The sequence below is a fragment of the Aythya marila genome (assembly GCF_965140915.1).
Source record: "Aythya marila genome assembly, chromosome: 7".
Classification (NCBI taxonomy): Eukaryota; Metazoa; Chordata; class Aves; order Anseriformes; family Anatidae; genus Aythya; species Aythya marila.
Genome location: NC_139048.1, coordinates 35,850,610 through 35,873,548, shown reverse-complemented (window position 1 = coordinate 35,873,548; position 22,939 = coordinate 35,850,610). Strand labels below are relative to the sequence as shown.

The 22,939-nt window shown below is 41.0% G+C and overlaps 1 protein-coding gene across 3 annotated transcripts in view; it reads right to left on the bottom strand.

Moving 5' to 3' along the window:
• ANK3 (ankyrin 3) overlaps window positions 1-22,939 on the bottom strand; it is a 350,688-nt gene that overhangs the window by 112,493 nt on the left and 215,256 nt on the right. For all 3 annotated transcript variants that reach the window (XM_082764471.1, XM_082764470.1, XM_082764472.1), the window contains 4 exons: window positions 20,883-21,068; window positions 18,995-19,093; window positions 8,421-8,519; window positions 691-789 (listed from right to left, as the gene is read on the bottom strand). In XM_082764471.1, coding sequence (XP_082620597.1) covers window positions 691-789; window positions 8,421-8,519; window positions 18,995-19,093; window positions 20,883-21,068 — 483 coding nt within the window. The remainder of the gene's footprint in view (window positions 1-690; window positions 790-8,420; window positions 8,520-18,994; window positions 19,094-20,882; window positions 21,069-22,939) is intronic.

Here is a 22,939-nt window from a genome sequence, read left to right as displayed (position 1 = left end):
CAAACCGCACAATCCAGCTGTCAGACCTGGATGGGAAGTCACGGATTGCATTGTGCTACCAGCAAGGCTGCTGCACTGAGATTTAAAGCCAGCAATACCTGTGCAACACAGACCACCACCAGAAGAGTTCTGGGAAGAATGTGCTTTAATGCCAGCCCTTGGCTCAGAGGCAATCTGCACACCCTAGTGCAGGTGATTTGCAATTCCCATGTAAAAGTTTGTGTGATAAAGTGCAGAGAGATACGAAGTGGAGAAACTGGTAATCAGTCTAACTCCTAAGGAAATACGAGCTGTCTCCTGCAAAGAGACATTACTCTATTTTTATCTCTTATCTCTACTCTACCTCTAGGGTAATTTGGTGCAAGCTGAAGATATATTGTAATCATCATGCGTTTATTCAGGGTACAGAGATTTTCTAGCTACTGAAATTCTGAGCCATAGTGTTACCATACATGCCTTTTTGGTTGGCAGAGAAGCCTTTTCTTGTGTATCTTGATTTAACATATTTTAGATATGCAGACAAGCACTACATACGGCATCCACTTTGGAGACCTCCCACACAGTTACTTTAAATAGTTATGAAAGAGGAAAGTTATTGTCAAGTCCTTAAATATCAAAAACATGCAGAATTACATTTTTTGAAAAAAGTACAAGGATTATCTTAGCAGAGAAGAGAACAGTATCAGTTACCTTGGTTTTGGAAAGAATAGGGGCACCACGATCCAGCAGCATTTCTACAACTTGTTCATGGCCACTTCTTGCTCCACAGTGGAGGGGAGTCAACCCATCCTGTGGGACACAAACATTATAAAATATTAGTTTTAGGCACAGGAAGACTTTTTGCACTGTTATAAAAACTGATGACGTCTAAAGAAAGTAATTAATTCCTGCAGGATGCTGATCTTGCATATCTGAACAGCTAAACCTGTTTATACAAATAGACAAAGTATATTTTGGCTCCGATTTTATAAACAGGTAAATAGTCGTATCACATCAGTGTTCAAGCAATGGGCTGCTCCCAGGCCCTCACTTTACATGCATTGAAGCGGCAAATGCACATACAAGAAAAAGATGAGATTGTATATCAGGTACGTTTTGACTGCATGACTTTAAGAAAATTGGGTCTTTCATTTGTCAGTATGAATCAAAGTGAACGGATGATACTGATATCAGAGGGAAAAAATCTTTCTTATTTAGTTTGATTTTATTACATTGATTTTGACAGGTGTACAGCAGATGAGTAAACCATCTTTACCCCAGGTGGCAAAAGTACGCTGGATTAACTCCTGTTTCTTGTACTGCAGACTATAATCATGTGAATTCCAGCTGAATAGGGTCTAGTCACAATCTACTCTCAATGCTTATTATAGTTTTTTACCAAGTTACTTCAAATTAATTTATTCTTTGATTTCTACCCTGTTTACAATACTCCTGTGTCCCGTTTTACGTGAGTGCTATGATGAAAGATAGCACACATCTTCAGCAACTGTGAGTAAAGTCACATGGATTTCTTCAAACACTATATGACATAATGGATTGTTGCAAATAGCAAAGTCGTGGCTTTGAAAAAAATAGGAAGAAAAATTTGTGGTTTTGGAATTAGTAACAACAAGCAGTTCTTTTGTTAGAAGCAAAACAAACACACAGGAGCTACTGTCACACAGGAACTACATTGTATTTTCATCAAAAATGTCAGAGGAGAAGCCCTTAAAACAAAGACTGAAATGAATAAAGCACCAAGATAAATATTAATTTTCTGAACACAGGCCATAAAGGAATGGGGCTCTTTCCAGTGCCTCTCAGCACTCTTTAAAAGTATTTTGTGTTGTCTAATGTATATTCCAACATTTTTATAAAAAGGATTATTTAAAATTTCTTTTCACACATCCAGTGCCTGCTAATTCATGAAAACGTGCACCCTCTCAGTATGGTAGCAAGTAGTCCCAGTTCACCTCCTTAGACCCATTTTTGCCATGCATAAATGCAATATTCTTCCTTGATACTTCCTAATCCATTACTCTCTGGTAAATTATCAGTTTAAGACTCGTGAAGTGCAGCTCGCTGGGGAGATGGAAGTACTGATTCTGAGCCTCAAGCTCTTCTGCTTCTACATTGGCGTCTCCTAATAACCTTTGAAACATAGCAGCCTGTAATTGTTGTGATTTATTTTTCTTGCTATTCTCATTTAAATATTATGTGGCCCTCACTGTGCATGCTTTCCCATTTAAATGAAGGCATAGGATTCTGATGTAGGGGAAGGGAAGATTCTTGGTTCAGACTTATCTTGATTAGGACTGAGGGAGCCATTTGTTCACACAAGACAAGCACAGTTTGACTCACCGTGTTCTTATGTGTTTCACACTTTATGACCCCCCACAACTCATTCAAAAAAACGTGCCAGGGGTAGTATACACCAAGCTTACAGAGAATGAAACACGTTTGCTCATCTTCACAGGCTGGAACAGACCCCTCAGAGCTACCTCAGTGCTCCCCAGGGCACCTAGCCCCAGCCCTCTCATGGTGCCATCCCTCCGGTTCCTTCCTGTGGCTGGCAAGGTTCCTGGGGCCCAGGAGGTGGCAGGACATCATGGTTGGCCAGCTACAGCTCGTTCTGGTCCATGCAGCAGTCACCACTAGCAGGTGCATCACAGGGCATGACACAACATTACAACGCATTGTAGGTTCTTGTTGGGACAGCACATCCAAAGCTATTTTTATGAGAATGTCAGGACTTCCACCATAAAAAGCAAATACACTTCAGGACAGCTCACTTGGCTGCAAAGGTGTTTTTTGGAATTTAAAAAGGAACCCTCTATTCACCTGGCATGGTCAATTGCTATATGGCCCTAAAAGCAAGCAAAGAAACGAAGAGGCAAACAAACAGATGAGAAAGTGGTACAATTTTGTTTAAAAAAAGAAAAGAATCTGAGATTAGAAGAGAATGCTTTGAACTCAGCAAGACTCAACTGATTATGTCAGGAGATTTTCTTGTTGCTTATTTTCTGTTGATATAAACTATACCATGTGAAGCATAAAATCTATCACGTGGATTCGGAAACAAACTTGCCTTAATATGATAGTCTGCAATAGCTCAGAAAAACCATTACAAACGATTATGACAATAATCTGCAGATTAAGGACTCTCTAAGTATGTGCTGACATAACAAATCATATCATCTGTATTATCTAGCCCTCCAGAGAGCAGCTCCAGCAAAAGCCAGGAGGACAATAGGAAGAATTCTGCTTAGACACAGGCTTCCCATAAACATTGCACAAACTGTCTCTGGGGCCGCAGCTCTTTCTTTAGCTTTTATTTCAAAGATCCCCATCCCCCAAATAAATGCAATACAAGCAGAATCTCTGGTTCCTGTTGAGACTTGCATGGGGGTCAAAAATGGCTTGAGTTTAGCAGATGCTGGTGCAGATCACTGGGCCTCCCAGCTACTGTTTCCCTGCCCCTACATGTGGCTGTAAGGACCCCTGAGCAACGTGGCTTGGCACGGACCAGCCTCCCTGTGCCTCTCAGGGCCCCTTCCCCATTAATGCCCACCCAGGAGCTCCCCTGCATGACAGGATCTACTGGGCTGTCACCATAAATCCAGCACCACAGCTCTCGCACCAGTGAGCAGCAGCTTTAACCCAGTGTGTAAGCGCTGAAATGAAGCGCAAGCACCCAGTAAAACGTTTGCTGTGAGGCCAGTGCTCAGCAAGAGCTTGGCAGACTTCGAGCCAAATCCCCTGAGTCAGAGGCAGAAGGCATCCTTCCCCCAGGGGGGCAACTACTGCTGCCTGCAGGGTTTGTCATCCCCATAGCTGCTCAGTGAGCCTCCGAGCAGGTGCTTCAGCCTAGCAGGGCTCTGCATCGCGTGGTGCCTCCAGGCCCTAAGACTCCCAAATTCTTCACTACACTGGCGCTATTGCAAAGAAACCCCAGTGCAGCAGGGGAACAATGGAGGTTTGCTCTGCCTACACATGCCAAGTGCCCTTACATTGACAAGTCAGTACTATTCTTGTCATTAGTTTATATCTTACTGTATGTAGCTTTTGTGGAGCAGCTTATGTATGATCAGAGGCATCTTAAAAGAGCGTATCCCACACGTTCTCATGCAGATATGAGAACTGGCCTGTTATTTAGCTGCAAAATCAGTAAAATGAGGATTATGAAGACTTATTGTTAATCCAAGCTAAAATGTGCTCACTGCCTGCCTTCAGACAAATTCACTTTGGCATATGCAGTATTAGACAGCCAAAGCAAATCAAGCTAATTTAATCAAGCTCTCTAATTACACTATTTTTAAAGTCTTTTCTGGAAGACAGAAAAAGTAATTAGGGCAACATTCAGTAAACATGTTATGTGAAGCATCAGTAGGTCTTTGCTTGAATGTTATTTAAAAAAAAAAAACAAAAAACAAAAAACACCAGAGTGATTAAAGTTGCCCTGGGCAGACTAAAGTGGCACACAGCTAGGGCATTGCGTGGTTAGTTATTGAGGAGTACACTTAAGAGTTCAGTACTACCCCCCAGCTGCTAGACATGTGCAAAAAAAGGACAGACAGAAGATAAGCAGCTGGTTAAAAATAAACAAGTCAATGTAAGTGTGAAGTAAAAGAAGAAAAAAACACGGCAGAGCCTCAAAATAGATATTTTTGGAGATAACCTCATATGCTCACACCTTATCTGAATTAACTGCAGTTTTTAAGTTCATGAAAATATTTATGGTGCTCATCAAATCTTAATCCTAAGGAATACAGAGAAATCTGGAGCCCTGAGATGTCTTTTACAATAATTTTAACAGGATAAGGATTCAGCCTTTCAGGTTAACCTTTTGTTCAGTACTTTAGCACTGCAGTTTCCAGGACCATCTGCTAGAAGCAAACACAAACACTCATGGAGATGACTAAGGAAAATAAATGATTACCCCAACTTAACTTAACGCTCAGAAAAGACTGTATGTGTTTTTATCTATAAAATATATTCATGAAAAATAAAAACTGATGTTACATGGAGAACATTTACAGTACTACATTCAGAGAATGGATTGCGAGCACAGATCACAGAATGACAGCTGAATAGCTAAACCTGTCCCATCCAAGAGTAGCAAATCCTTGTCTTGTCAGTGTTTGGTCAACAGCATAAGACAGTATCTTCTGCATACTCACATAAAGGTGAATTACATGATGAAGGAGAAACAAAGGGCTAGGAATTCCTGCCTCTGAGTAAGAGAAACAAGCAGTTTACAAAAACTGTTCTCCTTTCATGTAGGGACAAAACCTTTGTCATTCATCTTTAAGGAGTTATTTTGTGTTCCATAATCAACATTTATACGGAATAGTATCATGATGTCCAACACATTTTAAAGCAGAAAAAAAAGCTACAGAATTCTGCTTTGCTTAACATTCCTGGAGAGGTCTCACCTGCATTTAAAAATCTGCTAACAGAATCCTCACTTATTTTCACATGCAAATCACATCTATTTTTCAAGTTGTGCTTGTATTCAGCACGTGACCCTACCTGGCAGAGCACTACCAGGCTGGGCTCAGACTGGGTATCCCTCTGATAGATGTGACTTGACACAAGTATCAGAAAACACAGCACTGGCTGCTTTGACTTCCAATACATTTAGAAGTGGTCATACTGTTGCAAAAAGACATGACTGAAGCTTTTGTCATCTTGTGGTTTTTTTTAAGGCCATTCTAAGTTTAAGACATTGAAAAAAAAACAGATGGCACTTAAGAAAAATGAAATGTCTGCAAAGTTGACATACCTCAATTGTTCTGCCTTGGAAAACAACATTGGGTCAGGTAGGAATAAAAAGAAAGCTTTAACAGGAACATATGTTATAATGGCTCATGGCAATTAATTTTTGGTATTGAATACGACAGCCAGGCAGACACTCCTGAAACAATATTCTTTTTAACACCACATCACTCTGAGACCTCTCTTCCTCCTTGTACTGATTCATAAATCCGTTCTGATCTACTCCAATGATACTCTTGCCTCTCCAAGTCTCCTTGGTAGAGCCACTTACTGCCCAGACCAGGGACTGGTAAACCCTTGCCAGGATGAGTCAGTGCCGCTGGGAGCTAAACTTCCACTTAGTCACTAACTGGCAGAAAATGATGCCTCTAGTAATGTCAGACAAGTGCAATGATGAGTGACACACAAGCAGAAGTTATGCAAATCCTTTCTGATTTATAGGGAGAAAGGGTGTTTGGAGAAACAGGCACTGTCTGGGGAAGTTAGACAAGTAAAAACAAAACAAAACAAAACAAAACAAAACAACCAAAAAACCACAACCGAACAAAAACAACAACAAAAACTAAAACCCACAAAACCTTCCTGAAGCACACTCATCCATTGCCTTCCTCACTGGGAAGCTCTGCCAGACTCCAGAGCTGTTAACGCTTCTGCCCTCTTCCTGGATCCTGTTTCCGTTGCAGCCTGTATTTTTAGTTACAGGAATTATCCTAGTATCTGACCCTGGGGTCTGTGATACAGAAAAATGAAACAGATCAGAAGTTTTTGTAACTACGGGAAAAGAACAAGCTGGACTCAAGCTATTTAAAGTCCTGGTCCCAACATTTTGCTTGCAGTGGGCCATGTAAGTTCCTGCAGAGAGGACCCAAAGATTCCTTTGCCAGGTCCCCTCCTCCCTGCTGTGACCAAATGCACATCTGCCACAGCACCAAAATGTGGCCCACCCCAACACAAGGTGGGCCAAATCCAGGATGTGACAGGACAAACTTGCCCTCTCGGTCTGGCAGCCCCGGTGTCCACATAGGAGGCTGGTATTTTAGTCCAGAAGAGATCAGAGTCACTGAATGGTTGAAGATGGAAGTGTTTGAAAAACGTCTCAAGTACAACTGCTTATTTTTTATTTTCATTTTTTTTTAAGGAGGAAGAAAGAGAGAGGAAGAGAGGAGGCGGCTGCTCAGAACAACAGCCACATCCCTGCATGCAAAACAAACCAGGAGGCAATCTTACCCCTGAGAGGTAGCAAAGTGCTTCTAAGAAGCTAACAAAACAAAAAAAAAATAAAAATCAGGGGCAAGACAAAGCCTGCAGCATGGGGAAAAGAAGTTTAATTCTGGTCAAGTGCTATATATGCTGTCATTTTGAAACACAAAGGTAGAAAGTAAAGGGAAGTAACATGAAAGGAAAAAACAGATGTTGTAGACAAGGGGTACTATGCCCTGACAAGAACACAGGCTTGTTTGGGATCCTGTAAAGGCTCCAATTCTATGCATGCTGGTTTTTCATCATACTATGCATAGGACTGAAGACTTGATGCAAGCTGCTCTGTAAACCCTCTCAAGATACTGTGCCTCTGCTAGTGCCAAGCACAAGAAGAACCCACCGCCCATGTTATCCATGACAAACCATCTCTTCCATATCCCCCGATTAGGAAGAAAACACACATTTTCCAAAGAAATAATGAATGACTTCTTAAGTAAAATGGAAAAAAGCAACCAATGGAAAATGCATGGACAAAGTGAAGAGAAAGTAAGTTGACCCAGTTTCTGAATTTGACAGAAATTAAAAAAAAACACACGTGCCTCAACACGTGTTGAAACACTAGAAAGCCAAACCTGTGTAACTAAAAATGGAAGATGGATAGGTGACAAGCTAATATTTCGAGGAATTGAAAATTGTCCAAAAGTTGGAGTCACAACCAAAGATTTCCCCACACGCAGAGAAGCACGTTGCAAAGACTGCTGTGACAGCCCAGAGCACTTGTTCTTGGTTTAGCTCCAAACTTCAGAACCTTTCCTTTTCTTTAGACCACTGTGTATGTAAATAAAATACTCCTAAACTGATTAGATTGGATTTTAACAACAATTAGATATAACCATCTGCATCGATCTTCCAGGACACCCAGTGACTCGAATCAGGTGTCAGCCTGCTGGACACCATCACTACACCTGGCCCATCTGGTGCCAAATCCAAGGCAGCAGCTAAGCACCAAGTCAGGCAGAGGCTGAGCTGCTGCACAGCCCTGCAAGAGGGAGGCGAGACTCGGCAGCAGTACTGTGCTCTGTGACACTGCCCTGTGGGTAAAAGGAAGGCAACCACGCTGCAGTTGAACGTTCCTCTTTTAATATTCAAATTCTGAAAGATCCGTACTGAATTCTCGGCTTTTAGTGTATTCACATCTAATCACAACTAGCTCATAGCAGCATCTAATTAAATGCTCTGAGAACATGGAAAATAGTTGGTTCTGAGCTTTGCCATGCATGGTATTTCACACACAGTTTTAACAGATGTAAATTGTTAGCATTCTACTGAAATCCTTTTTACAAAAAAGCAATGCATTACAGTTTTGGTAGTCTGCCAGGAAGCCAAATGATTTAAGCTGTACAGCAGCTAACAGGTCCCAGGCAAGAACTCCATACAGTCACTTACAGCATACGGAAGCTTACCCTTGTTTTGGCATCGATTTTAGCTCCTCGATCAAGTAGGAGTTTGACCATATTTGCATTTCCTCTCTTCGATGCAACATGCAATGGTGTGATATCATTCTGTGGAAGAGAATAACAAAACAAAATGTGAAAACAAATATTCATCTACCTGTCTTTTAGGATCTCCATGATCAGTTTTGCTCACAGAATGAACTATGCACACTTTGCTAAAGGGTAGCACAGCTTTGTTTCTCTGGGAGCATGCAAGCAAAAGGAAGCTGTTTTTTTCCACACATGAATTACTGGTCTGAGACTACGACCTTTGTATTATCGAGGCAAATGTTCAAGTTGTGGTTGAAGTTCAAATGAGACATCCTGACTGTGCCTCCCTTTGCAGTTTTTGTATAGGAGTTAAATATCATCAATTTTACTCTCTAAAACCTAGCAATTTAACTTAGCTATCATTGTTTCCGAATACTTAGTGATAGGGATTAATACCTCAGAACTTCATTGGTCAATTAGAATTCATTAAAAATAAATTAAAAAATACATTTGCAGGTCTAATTCAAAGGGAACAAGATGTCAGTGCCATTTATTTCTGTCAGCAAGCTCTGATAGCCTCTTAAGTACCTTCGCGTCACAGTTACATCACTATTTTCCTCTACACAAATTGTTCCTCTAATCGATGTAATACTTTACTTCAAGTGAGACTGTAAATAGGCAGATATGCTTTGCTAAACGACGCCTCGCAGGACGGCAGCTTGTAGCTGTGCTGCACATTGAGGGCAGTTACATAACCAGTGCGTGCGCACACAAACATGCTTTTTTAACAAGATGTAGCTAGGACATTTCTTCATGCTCTGATGAATCCTTTATCTTCTGGTGTATGAAGGCCACATCCTGTATATATTTGATCATACGGAGCCAAGTGAAGATAAAATAACTTAAACAGAGCATGCAGCTAGGGTATGGAGACAAACAGAATTATCAAGAACATGTTCCTGCGCACTCAGGGGCAGCCAAACAGCTGGCTGTGGAAAACTGGCTTCCCCATGACTGAGCAGAAAGCAGTAAATTTTAGTGAGCATATATCCTATGGCTGACTGAATTGGAAAGGCACCCATCATACTGAATAGCTGGAGAGCCGTGCAAGTGTCTTACCTGGCCAACAGACCGTTAAACAGCACTTCCTCAAAACCGCAGGTGAGTGAAATGATAGAGAACCAGTACCAAAAGAAATCTCCTCTCAGATGTGACAAGTTGACTCACAGCTTAATAGTAACCTAGCCCAGTATGGTCTACCTTTATTTATAAGCAATTACACTACGAAGCTAACCTACAGCTACTAGAAAATACTAATTAATACTACCACAGAGGCAAACTACATTTTAGAAAGAAGAAATAACTTCTTTCTCTAATAATAATCACATCAGAGCATCTAAGTTACTATTCCAGGGTAACTTGTGATTTCTTTAAAACATGAAATAAAACAAAAGGCTGCTTAACACATTAAACAAGGAGTATGCTAAGCCTGATCCTCCCAGGGATGTAAAACTGTGTGATTGCATAACGTGCAATTTGCAAGTTGGTTTAGAAACAAGAATAAAGGTGGGGGAATGTCCATTTTCATGGTCAAAGAGAGGAGTCCTCCTTAAAAGATCTTCACATCTCAGGTTAGTACTGATTGTATCAGGACCTGCTCCCTGTGCAACTGGTCTCAGCTGCTGGCAGGGGACAAACTCCCTGGCTGAGAACATGAGGAAATTCTCCAGCACCTAATAGGGACTAAGCTCATTCCTTTGCTGGAGAGCTAGCAATCCGTCTTTCTTTCATCTGATACACTGTCTTTACAAAAAGCATATAAATTTAATATCTTGAGGATCTTGAAACTCTGAATTACATTTGGTTGAAAACAGGCAGTGGGTCCACACTAGGAAGAGATAGGTAAGTAAAGGATATGTTCACTTTAGACACGCTTTGTTAGGAAAACGAATTTCACACAGCTACTCTGAAATAATGAACTGAACAGTAAGAATCAAGGAAATGAAACCTTACATATCCAGTGAAATACCTGTCCTTATGGATGAACGAGATCAGTTCCTCTTTCCTGGGAAAAGAGCACTGCAGGAGCAGTATTTCCTCACTCTCTAGTTTTTATCACACACTATTAATCTACTCAGTTCATAAAAAGAATTAAGAGACAAAGAAGAAAAAGCATATTTGGCCCTATTCAGCCCTAACAGCTCAGGGACACATTGTGAGGAAACCTAAGCGAAAAAAGAGAGGGGACAGGTCTCTATCCAGAATTTAAGTTTGGCATTTAGCTATTTGCACTTTTACTGGTAGCAAACAGTATGAAGTAATAGCAAACAGTATGAAGTAATAATTGTGTATACTGAGAGTCCTGAGCCCTGAACACAACTGCACACTGAAGTTTAGGGTGAGTAACTCTTCTTTGGTCACGACTGTGTTTGGCCAAGGCTTAAAGTATCACACCCAGATGCATGACGCTCCTCCCATCTCCCAGCATACATTTGTGACAATTAAGTACAACTGAGATAAGAATAAACCTCAGACATCATCATCATTAATATTTCTGATGACAAAATGTAAAGCAAGCAATTAAAAGCCCAGTTGTTTGTACTTGTCACAAGAAAACAGATTTAAAAAAAAGCTTAATAATATGCGCAGCTTGGGTGTAGGTTATTAAAACTGTGGTATCAGCAAACAATATAGCCACCAAATGTAAGGTTCTGAATTCTTCGCTAAATCAACAGCATCTGCTGTCTTTTCAGTCTATTTTTATCTGTTTGATCTTCTATAAATTTCTCCCTTTGTTCTCAAGATAGAATAGTAAATCAGGAAACTTTTGAAGATGTTTTCCTGCAGTAACAAAACTGAAATGCCTTCAAAAAGTAGCCAGAAAAAGATGCAGTTGAGATCTAGAATGTCTATTGGAGCACTCCTTGCCCTCGCTGTTAAAAAATCAAATGCTGGATAATGTCTTGTGTAGACACCTTGACAGCAAGATCCTTTGTTATTCCACTTGGGAGTTAACCAATTCTGTAAGGAGTACGTAACGTAACTTGTAAGAATAACAACATGAAATTGCACAATAAATGCTTGTAGCGTTCTGAAGTAGTACATGGCCTTTTCTCTCCCCCTTGGCAGATGTCCTGGGGTACATGACTCAAAGTGTTCTGAAAGTGTATACAGATCTAAGTGTGATACATTAGATGCATGTGTTTTTTTTCTATACCTCACGGCATTGTGGACGGCTGTTTTCCCTTTATCTCTATCCATTGCTTGCTGCAGCTGCTACCCTCTCATGCAGGGCCTAAGCCTACCTTTGGAGTCTCCCAGCATTCAGAAATCTGATGGGTGAAGAGAAATCTGCTTCTTTTTTTGATGGCTTCTGCTCATGGCTGATGAGAGGAGACACTAAGCCCTTTCAGCTGCATCTCTATCTACAGCTTCGTAAGAAAATTCAGAAAACTTCAAGTTATCCTGTGCTGAGCTATAAGCCACCTACATTTCCCATCTGAAATGAGATCAACTCCTCTCTGACACATGCCATCATCCATCACAGCTCACCACAGCAGTCCAAATTATTCCTGTTACAAATTAGCAACACAAATGGCTAGGAAGTCAGAAAAAAAAAAAAACCAGCAACAAACTTAGAATGGACAGAGCGCAAACACCATGTATCTTGCAGCTTTATTTCAATGCTTTTAGAAAATGAAGAATTCTCCCCCCCCAGATTCTGGTATGATGTGCTATCCTACACACTGCCTTTTACTTACCTCAGTCTGCGTTTATAAATATACGGATGCCAGTAATAAACAAGGAAAATAAATATTTCCTCTTATAAACATCATATTGGGCTCTGAAGTGTAGCTTTAAATACAAATAATCAAAAGGTGAAAGTTTCCTATTCGTGCCTTACATTGTTTTAAATGCTGACTGACTGGGATAGGCCAGGTAGCACAGGGATGCAAGAGGAAATCCCTCTGGGGCACTGGTGCTCTACCAGTGATACAACACCCAACTGATTCCCCGAGTACCTCCAGCAGTCAGAAGGGGGAACTGCTCCTCTCGCAGTCCTGCAAGGGCCAACCACTGGCTACGTGCAGCCCAAGCAGTTTGCTTGCTTGGCTGGGTTGAAGGACCTTCTCCGTTCCCACACTGCAGCTATTGCCAGGGGCAAACCACGTAGGGAACTGCGAAGACCCACTGCCAGTCTTGTAGGAAACTGGTATTTCTCCTTGCTACCAGTGAGAGAGCTTACCTCCACTGCTTAGCAATCCTCCCAGACCCCTACCAGAGAATAGTTTTATACAAAAACTCCATTTCTTTAACTTCAATTAAAAAAGAAAACGGTTTCTTAACAAAATGTTCAGATGAAGCTGGAATTTAGTAAGATTGCCCTCAGTTTTCCCAACTGAGAGCAGACTCAGAATTGACAAAAAAGTACATCAAGAAAACAGAAGCCGAAAGCAGGCAAACTGCTAAAGCATAAAGTTTGGAAAATCTCTCCATTGTTATGAGTCCTTAAGAAAAGAGCTTAAGACTGATTGCCATATACTGGAATCGTCATCAACAATCCTGCACGGCTATTATCAGCATTGCCAGTTTGTGGGGGTAGAGAAAGATTGTGCCATGTATGTGAAGACTGTCGTATGTAACCATGCAGCTATAACACATTTAATAGGAGAACAATCAGTATTTTCTCCTCCTATATTTTTCTGTAATTCAAAACTGGAGCTAAAACTCAGTACAACCCCTGCAGATCAAAGTGTTATGCTCTAGTAGCTGGGATCACTGAGACTTGCATGGGATTTTCAAGTATAAAAGAAATTAGACGTACAACCACAAACACACAATCAGATGCTCTTCAGGAAACCTTATGACAGTTCAAAGAATTTTCAGCTTCTTTCTCCTCTATTTACTGTTAATGAATCTTATATTGTGCTAAAGTAATTCTTGTGTCTACTTCTCTTTCTTCAGGACTGAGATATATAACATGAATCCTGGAAGAAAAGAAGGAAGAATATAGCAAGGAACTGTTATGGCAAACTACCACTAGGGAAATAAAAAGATGTTCTTCTCTTGTGTTACTGTCACTTGCATATTGCCTGCTTTTTTTGATGGGCTAATGGTGTTCTGCTCCTCAGCCTCAGGGTCATCATTAATGCATGCTGTCCTCACACCACCCTCTCAAGATTACCAAATCCTTCCTCAACATTCCAGGAAGCAAACTTTCTGCATGCAAAGCCCACTCCCAGTGGAGCTGTGATCTGCTCTAGAGGAAGGAGTGCTGTGATGCTGGGAGGCTCTTCACAGGGCTGGATGCAGACACATGGCACAGTGACTACCTCCCATCTGCTTGGGCAAGAAAGATGCGGGCAGAGATCACCTTCACATCGAGAATTACTTTGCTACCTGAATCTTCTGACCTGCTCAAGCATGGAATGGATGTGAGGGTCACAGAAGTTCCTTTCAGTCACTGCCCTGGAAGCTGCAGAGCATGAATTTTTGATTCTTTTCTAGCCATTATGCTTCCTCAGAGAGGGGCAGAGCTTGTGAGGCATTTCCTTACCTGGGCTACACAGATATTTCTACTAGAAGATTATCTGAGACAGAAGGATGATATCTGAAGACTCTTCAAACCCCCCGAAGACACTTTTTGCCTAATTAATATTGTCAGAAAATAGCAGTTTATTCAGAGCACCTTTCCCACCTCCCTGGTCTGCACAGCAGCTGTGGAGAAACACTTGTTGTGCTTTCTTGCTGCTGACTTCGCACAGGGCAATCTGGCACCAAAGCTCCTTCACAGCTGGCCGTAAAGCCCAGCGGATCAAACTGCCTGCCCTCCCTGCACACTGCCCCAGGGATGCACGAGCAAGGGGCCTTCCCCCTGAATGGGAAAGTGCAGGCACTCTGCAGGGATTAGAGCTGATTTAGAGCAAAAAAGCTTTCTTGCACCAGATACTGTAGGTGTAACCAGAACTGCTGAGGAAACTGGTTTCTCATTCCTTCCAGTGGCTGTTATTTGGTTTCAGCATGGATCTCAATGCATCTTTCCAAGTCCTAGATGTCTGCAGCAAATTTGATGGGGGCAGCAGAGAGACAAAAAGACAAACGAAACCTTCTGTGACCTGTCCTTTATGTCCAGCACAGTCACCTGCCCTCAGGCTGAAGGAGACCTCATTCCTGGTAAATCAGAGTCGAGCAGATGGCACAAAGCCCCTGTAACAGCATCCAGCCCCAGAAGCAGCAGCTAAGATGGGAGCACAGCAGTTAGCACCACGCGTTTGGTCACTGCATGCCACAGCAACAGGTCTCCTCAACTGAAAGCCTGGAACAGCAGAGCCCACTTGGCAGACTGCACTTATCCATATTAATCACTAGATTAGTAGTTCCAGCAGATGGAAAGTAGATATTAAAACCATCAAAACTCTGGGTAACAGACCAGATACAGTTTAATTTGAAGCTACAAGCGGTTGATGAACAATATTTGTTCATAAGGAAATGGTGCAACAAACTGTTGCAGTCCTTCAAAGCACAAGTAGTGAGCACACTCACACGTTAGCTTTGTTACAAATGAGACTGACTACATCCTCAGTTATTCTTTGTTCTATTCCTCCCCTTCTTTAGCCCATATGTGATTATCTCACAGTTAAGCAAGAGGGAAACAAGGCAATGTGATGAAGGAATTTCCTTAGCTTTGAAGACTTTCAGAGAAGCATAGCCACACACATGCAAGTCTCTTACAGAGAGATGATGAACAGATATAAAATGCCTGCTACGTCCAAGCCAGTGTGTACCCTGCCAGTAACTGTAACAGGTTTACAGTAGATGTTGAGCCCAAGAAGTCAAGCAACTTGGAGTGAGTATTTTTCCTTCATTACAAAACGGCAAAGACTCAGCCCAATATAGAGGTTCTGTTTCGTTTGGACCGAGGTTATGAAAAACCTTGGAGCTGCCTCTATAAATGGGTGGAAACAGGGGTATCACAAAGCTGATTTTACTGAAGTCATCTCCATCCATCCTGCAGGGAACTTTCCATGTTGTGCCATCTTCCCTGTGCTTGCAACAAGCTTGGAAGAGAAAGCACAGACACACGAGAGCAAACACAGTTCAGTGGAAGAGCTGACACTAAATCAACTGCTGGTCTGGGAGAGTACAAACCAGAAGCAGGTACCCTTCCAGCTCTCCCAGCCTCTACGTTCCGCAGGTACACAGGCCAGCAGGTGCTGTCACACCTGCAAGAGCTCCTGGACCTATGCCTATTTTTCTTAGATGCAATGAAAGAAGGGAACAAGGGAGTTTATGACAGCCGAGAGGCACGCAGGTGTACACTGGCAGGGGTGAGGGGAGCAGCTGCTATTGTGTGTCACTGGGGACATCATTTATTTACAATACAGCACCACTGCTCACCTCCTGTCCACACACCAGGAGCCATCATCAAGCTCTCATCTTTCCCTGCCTTCATTGCTGGAACCTTTTTCTTCCCTTGGGGCCCTCAGAAACCCACTGAAAATGTACCAGCTGAAGAAATCTCTTTTGCCTCCCATGTGCCCTCCTGTTTCTCACATCATTTCACCAGCTCCCCTTGCCCCCCCCTTAACGCTCAGAGCTCTGCCTTCATCTTACATGTCCCTCTCATTACCTCCATCCCTCCCCACTGACAGTCAGGTGTCTTCGTGTTGTCACCTTCCATACAGGTGTGCCATTACCATAATCCCCTGCTCCTGTTCAAATCCCTTCCCAGAACTGATAGTTCCCTAAACAGTTGAACATGAATTTAGAGATATACAGAAGTGTCAATTTGTATTTATTTAGCAAGAATAAAGGGAGAAGAGTTGATTGCCAAAAGTGCTTTTGATACCCCCAACCTACAGTTTGCTCTTTGTACTTCTGCAAGAAGAGTAGAGACACACCGTATGATTTTATTTGGGTTATATCCCTTCCAGAACTTTGCTTCACTGCTTGTCTTCCCAGATCGCGAGCAACTCAAACAAGGGCCTTTCCTCCAGGCAAGCCATGCTGCACATTGTGGATGTTGGTTACACAAATTAAACAATGAGGTGGCAGCAGGCAGGCAGTACCTGCGGCTCCTTTTTAGTATCTGTTGTAGTGCCTCTGCCTGCTGTGCACTCTGGGCAATCACGGATCAAGTAAGGACTCTGTTACCTGGTGCTGATAACGGTACTTTATACTCCATTTACATTTGTCTCCATTTGCTTACAAATTCACTGCTCTCTGACTCATCAGTCTGATAAGCACTGACGAACAAAATTCAACTCCATTATTACTGTTATTTATGCTACTATTCCTCCCATCAGAGCTGCCTTACCTAAATTTGCAGCCACCATGCAGTAGAGATGTGCTCTGCGGATTCCCCCACCCAGCTACTGCAAGCACAACAAGCTGCTTCGTGCTCTGAGTCACAGCATCAGCCCGCTGCTCTTCAGGCTGATGTCAGTGCATCTGCACCTCCCAGTTCTCTGAGCAGGCTGCCTCTCTGACGATGACAACTAAAGGAGGCAGAACCTGGGATTTCCAGATCTTCAAGAGGAAGTGAGTTTGCCCTTACTACTTCGGATCTACTCTCCAACAGTGCTCTTAATCCAAAACAGAGCTGCTCAAGCCCAGGGTTTTTTATTGAAATGTATGCATTGAAACAGTATTTTATTGAAATAAGCATTAGCAGATGATGCTTAGTGATACTGGTAATAAACGCTGCTAATTGCTAACGTAGCAGTATGGCTAACCCCTCATCTTGTTTCTGAGTTTGAAAGAGTCGTCCCAAACCCACTCACCTTCCTTGCTCCTGTGATTAGCACCTATCAAACACTGAACACCAAACTTTATGATGGTTTGAAATGACTTAAAATGCTCTAACATGATTGGATTAAGGCCTCAGGAGTAAGAGGGAGTAATGTCATCAGTGAAAAGCAAGCATGCAGTTAGAAATTTCCCAGAAGCCCTTTACACCCCAAACCCACCTTTAGTTTCTGAATTTCACATGGATCTAACCTCAGACTTTCTTTCATCAGTAACAGAAGATCAATTTGAGTGGTGCATGTATGTGGAAAATCATTTGTGAGAAATATCTGAGTAGATCCTTACCTTTGGTATGCACCTACCAGCTTCCCCCAGCATCTGCTAGCATTCCTCTCACCGGTATTATTAAGTACTAGATCATGACTTATAATAGTATTTTTTAGCTTTAGGGACTTATCTTCACTAGCGAGTCATTTAACTATATTCATAGATCTGTGCTGAGTGAATAGTGCCCAGCATCTGTACCTTCCACCTGCACTCCTACTTAGAGTAAAAAAACATTCTGGGTCAAAACACTGAGGGGGCTTTCCCCAACTTTTCTGTTCCTGGTCTATTACATCCTCCATCAATTCCCCTTACTAACCATAGACAAATGCTACCAAAAAAATGTTTATTTTTTGTTTAATTCTGAGTCCTATAAATAAAATAATTTCCCTTGTAAATAAACGTGATACTATTTTATCGGTTTTGTGGGTTTGCAATGTTTATTAAGAGTTTTGCTTGATATATTTTTTTCCAACCTAAATGACTCTATAATTCTATGTAAATATGTTCTTTAACTATAGAAGCAGTGAAGTATTTAGATATACAAATTATCTGAAGTAAAAGAAAACATTACAATTAGCTGCTTGCTATGTGGCAAATGCTTTAAGCAGTAGCACAGTACTTATTCTCATGCAGAAGCAATTAAAACAACACATACTCAGAACCTCTGCGAAGGAGCTGCCGAATTTTCCAGTTCAGTTCTGTCTAACCGCAGACACCATTCCAAGTAACTCCCCCCCATAAATACCATCTCCAATACACACTTGATCCCCCCAGAACACTCACACTTTAATTGAAATGCTGTTCTACATTCAACCAGGGGACACCTGGGAAGCCCATACCATTTCCTTCCTGGCTTCCTCTCCTTTTCCATTTATCTGAGGAACTATCCTGTCGCTTTCTGGGCTGTGTTATAACTTTCAAGCATAGCTTATGGGATCAGGAGAGTTATTTCCCCCACTTTACCATGACTTTTGCCATATGGCTCAAATCATCAACTTCCCTCCGTTTCTGTACCTCACTTCATTTTCTACCTGTCTTGTTTCTCAGATCTCCTTTATCATCTGACACTCGCACATGCAGTGAAGGTGCAGTGAAGGCACAGCTGCTTTATTCACCACCACCACCACCTGCCCTTCATATTCACTGGAAACAACTGCATATTGAGGACAACTCAACAGGGACAGCATTCCTGCCATATGGTAAGGCTACAGGTGGAGGCATTCATCTCACTGAATCTTTGCAACACTGTGAAATCAGCAGCTGGTTTTGATTAAGATGGAGGTATTCAAGAGTGAGGACTAGAGCTCAGGTTCAGTTCAGAAGCACGGACACTCTGCTCCATACTCCTTAGGGTAACGAGAGCTGTCAGGCCAGGCCTCTCGGCTGGCAAGCACACGGAACATTTCCATTCCTCGTGGAAAAAGTGTTTCAAGGTAAAGATAAAACAAACTTAAGTGTAACTATGATTTCATTCTTACCCTTGCAGTGAAGTCCACAGCAGCACCCCGATTTAACAGCAATGTAGCTACATTGATATTTCCATAGTGAGCAGCTATGTGGAGGGGCGTGAACCCACTCTGGAAAAACAAACAAACAAACAATTGATAATTTTTTTATGTATCTCTTTGGTACTCCCAAATTTGTATCACATCACTGACAAAAGCTAGTAATAGGAGTGTGCTGCAAGTCACCATTCCAATTCTGTACTAGTTTTTACTCACTGACAATTATTTACACACTGAGTCTAAATAAAAACATATTGCTCTACAGAAGGGAAAAAAAATTAGCATAATTATTCTAGAAGACCAGAATTAGGACAAAACTTTCAGTTACTTCAGAGAAACAGCAACAAACATGTGAGTATTAAAGTAATGATCTTTTGTAAGAAAATAGTTTCTAATAGAAACATCTACTTGTTATCAGTGTTGTCAGTCTTGCAAGTTAAATCTCTTAGAGATTCTTTGCAGAAGTTCAGATAGAAGTCATTTGATGATACTTGCTTTTTAAAAAAAAATAAATTCAAAGTAGATGCAAATGAAAACAACATCAAAGACCATTTTAAATGATTAATATAGATTTTTTTTTTTTTTTCCAAGGGTTAGTACCGTAAAGATCAGTCTCCCACTGAGGGCGATCACACTGGGTTATGTTCAGACACCACAAGTTATCAACCTAATTAGAAGATGCCTTACTGATAACATCACTTCAGTGAGTTATTTTCATATTTAAGTAGTTTTACTTCCTTTTAAAATAATGCTAAAACATGCAGCAATTCCATCAGTCCTGCGAAGTATGAAACCTTATGGGAACTAGATGCATTTCTAAATTGTTAGCAAGCCATGCTAGCTGCCACTGCCTTGCTTCGGGAGTTTTGCAGATTTAAAACCACTCTCAGATCACTCTATTTGCTGACACCATCAAGGTAAGTGTCATGCAGAAGCCTGAAATCAGTCCTGGATGCACAACACGACAGGGTTGTCTGCAGCTCTTGACATAGTCTGGTAAACATCTACTCCATGAGAATCCCTGAAAACTCCCATCTTACATAATACGTCTCTTTTATGATGGCAATTAATTCCCAAGAATGCTTACTCTCATTTTTAAACCCTAGTTTCAGCTGCAGAAAGCCCTGGTATCTAAACTACAGTCTTCTCTAGCACATGCTACTTTATTTCATCTAAAGCAGGTGTCTATCCTATAAAAGGCGATGCAAAAAGGAGGAAGAAATGATGCAGAAGCACTAAGTCATGGAGGAGTGATGATGCATATATATATTTATATATACCTCTGTTGTTCTATTCACCATCATCTAGGTTAACACATTTGGAAGCAAAGAGGGGGAAAAAATGAACGGTTAGTTCACCACTGGTGATATGGATGCAGAAAGCGTCATGATTGCTACATGGCATGGCAGCTCAGATGACAGCACAGTTGGCACAAAGGAAGCTTGACTGAATGGAAGCTGAATGATCAAGTATTTTGAATGTTAATTGTTACATGTTTATCAGAGTTCTGTAAGTGGCACTTTTACAAACAACTAATCAAATGACTTAACTGGATGACCTCTAAAGCACACCACTACAGTAATGGCTTCCATTTCCAAGAGAACAGTTGTAATAATATATTGTTTATTATTTACCATTTGAAAAGATTTTAAAGGAAAAGTTAACCCTGATTTAAATAAAACTGAGGTGAGGAAGAAAGAGGCGAGGGAAGCAAAGGAAACATTATTTTTAGTTGCACACTATAGGAGAAATTTACACGGAACTCATAAGCAAAGTACCTCACTAAGAGAGATCTTCACTGGACGTAATACATGTCATCAGCACTTAACAGCATCAGAACTTGTTTCTTTTTACAACTGACCTTTGACTCCACATCAGCATTGTGGTCATTCTGCAGGAGCAGAGCTGCTGCCTTTGTATCATCCTTCCGAGCGGCGATGTGAAGAGCAGGAAGACGGACTTTTCCCTTCGTATCATTTTCAAGCAACAGCGAAACCACCTGGTCATGACCTTGCTGCAAAGCTACTGCCAAAGGTGTGAAACCATCCTGCAACATACAATGGGGACTCTCAACACCTATCCTGAACTTTGCAGGGGATGGAAATTGGAGGGAAGAGATCTCGGCATTAGTGGGAGTAAAATTACAAGACACAAGCAAGCAAAACTGGCTAGGACTTGGAAAAAAGCATGGAATTATTCACTATCATTTAATACATTTTATTATATACACAAATATATGTGGCAATGATGTCTCCAATGCAAATTATCATCCTTCTTCCCCAAACCTACAGGTTATAGCATACATTTATTTTTTAATTTCATCTCTATCCTCTTAAATATTTAAATGTGGCAACTAAAACATAAATATATGCTTATATTTAATTTAAAATTATCAATATATTTATCTATCAATAATACATTTCAATAACATTTGAAAAGGAATTCCACTTTCTCCCATGAAACCAGTTGTTTTACTACAACACCAAAGAGCACGTTTCCACTTATGAAAATAGAGATGTGATATACAATCCACTTATAAACAAAAATTATTCCCTTTCAGACTAGTAAATAACCAACCAAAGAAATGTGGAATCTGAGACCTGAAAAATAGAATTTTTATTTAAAAGATTTTAGAGTGAATTCCTCAAACACAGGAAAAGTACAGTCTGAAATGATTTAATAATTTTATTTTTATGGATTTTTAGAGAACTGAAAAATTAAAGAGTTGTTATTTAGATTCCCCAAATTTTAAGTAGCATTCCAACCCAGGAAAACACACAGATTTGCCCAAGATAATACCCATAAACCCCTCAAAAACCACAAATGCAAATTACTTGGGATATTTATTTCATTATTACTTGTGATTCTTGATTAATATGTCTGAAGTTTATAGTAGAAAACTTTGTTACAGCCTAGTTGGCAAACACATTCTGTGACTTTTTAACTACTGCTGTCATGTTGAATCTGTGTGTTTAAGTGTGAAACAGAAGTGCAGCAATGACATAGAAGAATGCAGGTCCCTACCATTTCAAAAGTGCAGAGTTAAAATGTTAACTTTTGGGAAAACTGCATTGTAAGAGCAGAAAGGAGTTCAGGGGGGGGAAGCATTTTTGGCATTTTTGCCTTTTTTTTTTTTTTTTTTTTTTTGGGGGGGGGGTCATCTTTCTTTTTTTTTGTTTTTTTGTTTTTTTTCTTTCCTCTTTTTTACATGCTGCACAGCTCTGGAGGCCAAGAATACATCATGAGCACCACAAAGAGGGCTCCAGAAATACAGCTACACTGTACCTGCACAAATGGATGCTCTTGCCTGGAGGAACCCTGATTGAGACAGCACATGCCTTGGTGACCTGGAGGCACCCGCTTCCCTCTCTATTTATACAGCCAACAGCTGCAGCACAGTCAGTGCTTCACAACAACAAGCTAACAACATCTTTTCTTATCAGGCTTTCTCTTCTGATAAAAATGAGAAAAAAAAATCACATGAGAAAATGAAAGTCCTAGGAATTCATTTTCTCCTTTCCTTAGAGAAAAGGGAGTCGACAAAGGGGAGCACTTCATTTCAACACCAGAACAGCTGCCATCTTCTATACTCCAGTTTCCTAACTCTGACAGAGAGCTGCCTGTGCCCGTTTATGCAGAGATCCCTGTGCCACGGCCAAGCGAACTGTGACCAAGAATATTAGCAATGACAAAAATGCATTTCCACCACATGCTATCTGAAGTTGCCAACCTACAAAAAGCAATTGCAAGTATCTTAACATCCAGTACTATAATTAGTAACTGTACCTTAACATATAAAGCAAAGCCCACCCTCAGAAAAAAAAATAATTTAAAAATAAATAAAACCAATTAAAAGAAAACAGGTGGTTCTATTTTTTTTTTAAACACCTTTCTTATAGAGTTCTTATTAGTGAATAG